Here is a 4,875-nt window from a genome sequence, read left to right on the forward strand (position 1 = left end):
GAATCCAAGCTGAGCACCAGCAAACAGCCAGCAGAGGCTGCAGTAATAAAAACCAAAGCACATTGAAAGGAGCCAGGGACAGCTAGGCCAGGCTGGCTGACATTTAAAGGGAACCAAGCCGCGGACCGATCAGCCCAGTGAGCCTTACAGCGGGAAACCGTCGAGGAGGTTCCAACAGCAACTGAACTAGCAGGAGGTGCCAGTCACATACAGCAGCTGCAGGAGGACACCCCGCAGGGAGAGAGATGGAGAATGCAGGGAACTCTGTAAGGGGAGGTAAGTGGGCAGGCTGGTAGCACACCTTGTTCAGGCTGCACCACGGGCTCTCACATACAGGCAGGGAAGCTATGAGAGCAAGTCAAGGGGGAGAGTGGTGGTGGAAGGGAATGGGAAGAGATATAGCCAAACACTGCCACAGATGTGTGGTTTATACACAGCACAACCCAGGCAGGCCCAGAAAAGTTAGGATGGGATACCAAGCAAGGCCAAGGGGACCCTGGGAACACCCTTCAAATGGGTTTCACAGGGCCATGACCACCTTCCCGTGGAAAAAGGCACTGCCTGGTCATTATAGACCGGCTCACCCAGTGGGTAAAGGCAATCCCCACCAAGGACTGTACTACTACCACTGCAGCCAGGATTCTAGCAGAGGAGGTAACCCCAAGGTGGAGGGGTACCCCCTCCAGATGGACTCTGACCAAGGGACGCGTTTCACAGACAAAGTTATGAAAACAATATGCCAGCTACTCAGTATACAACAAAAATTTCATATTCCCAGGCACCAATGTCCTGTACAGCCACAACAGGACCTCCCAACTCCTGTACTCAATGCTCTGACCAATAAAGGAAAGCATACCAAACCCCTTCTTCACTATCCTATCTACCTGCAACTCCACTTTCAAGGAGCTATGAACCTGCACTGCAAGGTCTCTCTGTTCAGCAACACTCCCTCGGACCTTATCATCTTTAAAATGCTGTCTCGCTGACTCCCCTCCTTTATTTAATCTTTTCCTAATATTTGACACTTAGTCTGAAATACACCCGTTAAAGCCATTACCACACGTGGCCCAGGCGACAATGTCCACATTTCATGCAGAGTCTGGGCCAGGGACCTGTCTATCTGAGTAAGCCCAGCAGAGAGTCATACCAGTAGATCCACAGAGATCATATGCAATTCTTAACCTCAGCCTCCACTTTCCTGCCACTCACCATTACCCTCGGTTCACTCGGTTTTCACTGTTAAAAATACCCACCAGTTAAGATTCATTCAGGTGGAGAAAGAAAATCAAATTGGTGGGGATTACATTCAGTGGGGTTGAGAGGAACGGTGGGGCTCTTTCTAAAACTCTTCACAGGCCTGGAGAGGGGTAAATGCAGGAATAATGTTCCCAATGAGCTGCGAGCCCAGAACCAAGGAGTCACAGTTTAAAAGGACAACTGAGTATGCCGTTTAGGACTGAGACGAGGAGAAATTCCTCACCCAGAGAGTGGTAACCCTTCAGAACCCATAACCATGGAAAGCAGTCAAGGCTAAAACATTGTAGCTCTTGGGGAGAAAGCAATCAAGACATTTGGAGGGAAAGCAGGACCAGCGTATTGAGTTGGATGGTCAGCCATGATCATATCGAAGGGTGGAACAGGCTCCAAGCGCCAAGTGACCCACTCCTGGTATTGTGTACATTCACAACACTGGCTGTAAACATCCTCAATGAAACACCAACCCCTCATCTCGTTCGGGAGCTCAGTGACCATGGAAACAACTACTCCATGTCTCCTCCGCCAAGCCCTTTCTCTCAATGGTACCATTCTCTCCATGGTCTTACTGAATCAGAAAAGGTAGGGGGCACAATGAACACATGGAGGACAGTTCATCAAACAATTACAGGGCACTTTTTTATTTCAAATTAGGAAAGTTTGTTTTTGCTTAGTTATAAAACCATTCTTCTATGAAAAGGTCCAGAGTGTTTGCGATATAAAGGAGACATTTCCCTGCTCCAGATATTCCTCCCACATCGAGAACCTGAGGAAGTTATTGAGCCCACCATCGTCAGCTTACATAAGCAGATGTTAATTCCAAAATCATTAGACAACTTGCAGCCAAACTACTGCAACCTCCTTCGAATGGCAGGAATTGCTGGAACTGCTCCTGAGTGTTGGACAGATGACACTGGAAGTCCAAAGTCTGATGGCCCAGCTGTCCCGAGGCAATCAGGTATGAGGAGGGGTTGAGGCTTGTTGCCCTGAGACCCCAGTACAAAGCGGCCATTTAACAAACGATGTCCTCATCAGATGTTCACTCCGAATGGAAGACAGTATTCAGCTGAAGGCCTCCTCCATGACTTTCTGACGAAGGGCAATGGCAGCAGCGAAATCTGATGAGTCTTCATCTTCCGGCTCCTCCTCCCACATATCCACCTCCCCTGATGGTGCCAACACCTGTCCCCTTAGTAAGGCAAAGTTATGGAGCATACAGCAGACCACGATGAACTTGGAGACTCTCTCAGGACTGTACTGCAGGGAGCCTCCTGATTTGGACAGACAGCGAAATCTGTGCTTTAGGAGTGCGATGGTCTGTCTCACTGTAGCCAGGGTGGAAGCATGGCTCTGATTGTATCGCTGTTCACATGGGGTTTGAGGCTTCCTGATGGGGGTCATTATCCAGCTGGTCAGAGGGTAACTAGAGCTGCCCAGCAGCCAGCCCAATACCTGCTGCTCAGGCCGGAAGAGAGGTGGCACCGAGGAATGTTCCAGGATGAAGGAGTGGCGAGCGCTACCAGGGAATCTGGAACAGACCTGCATCACATGCTGCTGGTGGTCACACACCAGCTGCACCTTGACAGAATGGAAGCCTTTCCTGTTAACATAGACACCTGGGTCATCATAGGGAGCACGCAGAGCCACGTGTGCACAGTCCAGTACACCCTGTACCCGAGGGAAGCCTGCTATCTGACAGAACCCTCGGGCCCGTTCTTCCTGGCTCTCTGTCTCCATGGGGAAGCTGATGAATTGGTTCCTCTTTGAGTACAACACTTCAGTTACATCCCTGATGCAGCAGTGGATGGCGTACTGTGTGATGTCATTGATGAGGCCACTAGCTGCCTGAAATGAGCCGGTGGTATAGAAATTCAGAGCCACAGTCACCTTGACAGCCACAGGCAGTGCAGTCCAGGCTCTGGTACGAGGTTGGAGTTGTTCTTGGACTAACTGACAGAGTTCAGTCACAGCGTTCCTGCTGAAACCCAGTCTCTGTACACACTGCTCTTCACTCAGGTTCAGGTATGATGTACGATTCCTGAACACCCGCCTGCTGTACGGTCTGCGTTCCTGGTCTCTGGCTTGTCTCCGGCCTGCTCTTGCTCTAATTGTTGGTCCCACTCCAAGTCCAGATCCGGCTCCAAGTTCCCCTCCTGTTGTAAGTTGGAGCCCAGCTCCTGCCTGGAGTCCAGCACCAGCACACACCACAGATTCTCCTCTAACTCCTGTTCCAAGTTCCCCTCCTGCTTGGAGTCCACATTTGAAGGCAGCTTCCTGTCCTGCTATAAGTCCACTACTTGCTCTGGCACTGAGTCCGATCCCAGCACTGGATCCAGCTCCCAATCCAGTTTCAGGTCCTGCTCCTAGTGCTGCCCCCACTCTGAATCCTGCACGTGGTTCCAGTCCAGGTCTGAATACTGTTGCAGGTTCAAATCTTGATCTGGCTCTTACTCCAGGTCCAGCTATGAGTCTCGGCCCAGGTCTAGCCACAATCCCATGTACCTGTCTAGCTCTGCCTCCAAGCTTGAGGTCTGCTCTAGCTTTTGCTTCAGGTCTGACTGCGGTTCCCATCTTAATTCCAGTTCCATGATTCAGCTTTAGATCTTTCTGTTCCTCCTCATCCTCCAGGCCCAGGGGAAGACTGAGCAAAGCCCCCATTCCCCAAACCTGAAAGAACCTCTCTCTTTAAGCTGCCCTATTCCTCAATCACTCACTCCCATCCTTTAGTGCTATTTTCCCCTCTCTTGATCCCTGCCTCCCTTTCTCTCTGTCATTCCCTCCCCCCACTCTCAATTGCCCCTTTTCCTGCTATTGGTCTCTCTCTCTCTCTCTCAGGCCACCTCCCATTTCCCTCTCTCTATCCCTCCCTCTCTCTCTATATTTATATCTATACAGCAGTCACACTAACCCTATATTTCTATCGGTTTCACTGGCACTCTCTACGTCTTTGTCTCTATCTCTTACATTTTTTTCACCCCTCTAACTCTGTCGCTATCTCAATCGTTCTCATCCTCATGCTCTATTCACCCCTACCACTTGCTGCCTCTGTTTCCATCTATCTCTATCCCGCTTTCCCCTCTGCCCACCTCCTATCACTCTTTCTCCCTCCCTCTATCCTCCCATATCTCTTTCCGTGACTCTATCCCTCTCACCTAATTCTCCTCTCCCTCTGTCCCCCTGCCTCTGCCCTTTATCTCCCTCTCTCTTTATTCTCCCCCTCACTGATCCTCTAACCCCTGCTCTTTATTGCCTCATTTCCCCACTCTCTTTATCCACTCCCTCCCTCTGTCCCTTACCCCCCACTCACTGATTCCCCCTCCCGGTGTTCCTCTCTCCCTTTTCTATGTCCCACTCTCTCCATCTACATACCCCGTCACTGTCTCCCTCCCCCTCTCTCTCTCCCTCCCCCTCCCTCCCTCTGTGTATCCCCTTCTCTCTCTCTCCCCCCCTCCCCCTGTATCCCCCTCCCTCTCTCTGTGTCTGTGTATCCCTCTCCCTCTCTCCCAGTGTCTGTGTATCCCCCTCCCCCTCCCTCTGTGTGTATCTCCGTCCCTCTCTCCCTCCCTGTGTCTGTGTATCCCCCTCTCTTTCCCCACCCTCTGTGTCTGTGTATTCTCTCTC

The 4,875-nt window shown here is 51.1% G+C and overlaps 1 protein-coding gene across 1 annotated transcript; it reads right to left on the bottom strand.

Moving 5' to 3' along the window:
• Nucleotides 1-1,874: 1,874 nt before the first annotated feature.
• Nucleotides 1,875-4,480, bottom strand: LOC132832508 (putative nuclease HARBI1). The gene has a single exon (XM_060850578.1). It carries the CDS (start codon nt 3,910-3,912, stop codon nt 2,317-2,319), a length of 1,596 nt encoding a protein of 531 aa, XP_060706561.1. The 5' UTR covers nt 3,913-4,480; the 3' UTR covers nt 1,875-2,316.
• Nucleotides 4,481-4,875: the final 395 nt, after the last annotated feature.

The sequence above is a fragment of the Hemiscyllium ocellatum genome, chromosome 35 (assembly GCF_020745735.1).
Source record: "Hemiscyllium ocellatum isolate sHemOce1 chromosome 35, sHemOce1.pat.X.cur, whole genome shotgun sequence".
NCBI lineage: Eukaryota > Metazoa > Chordata > Chondrichthyes > Orectolobiformes > Hemiscylliidae > Hemiscyllium > Hemiscyllium ocellatum.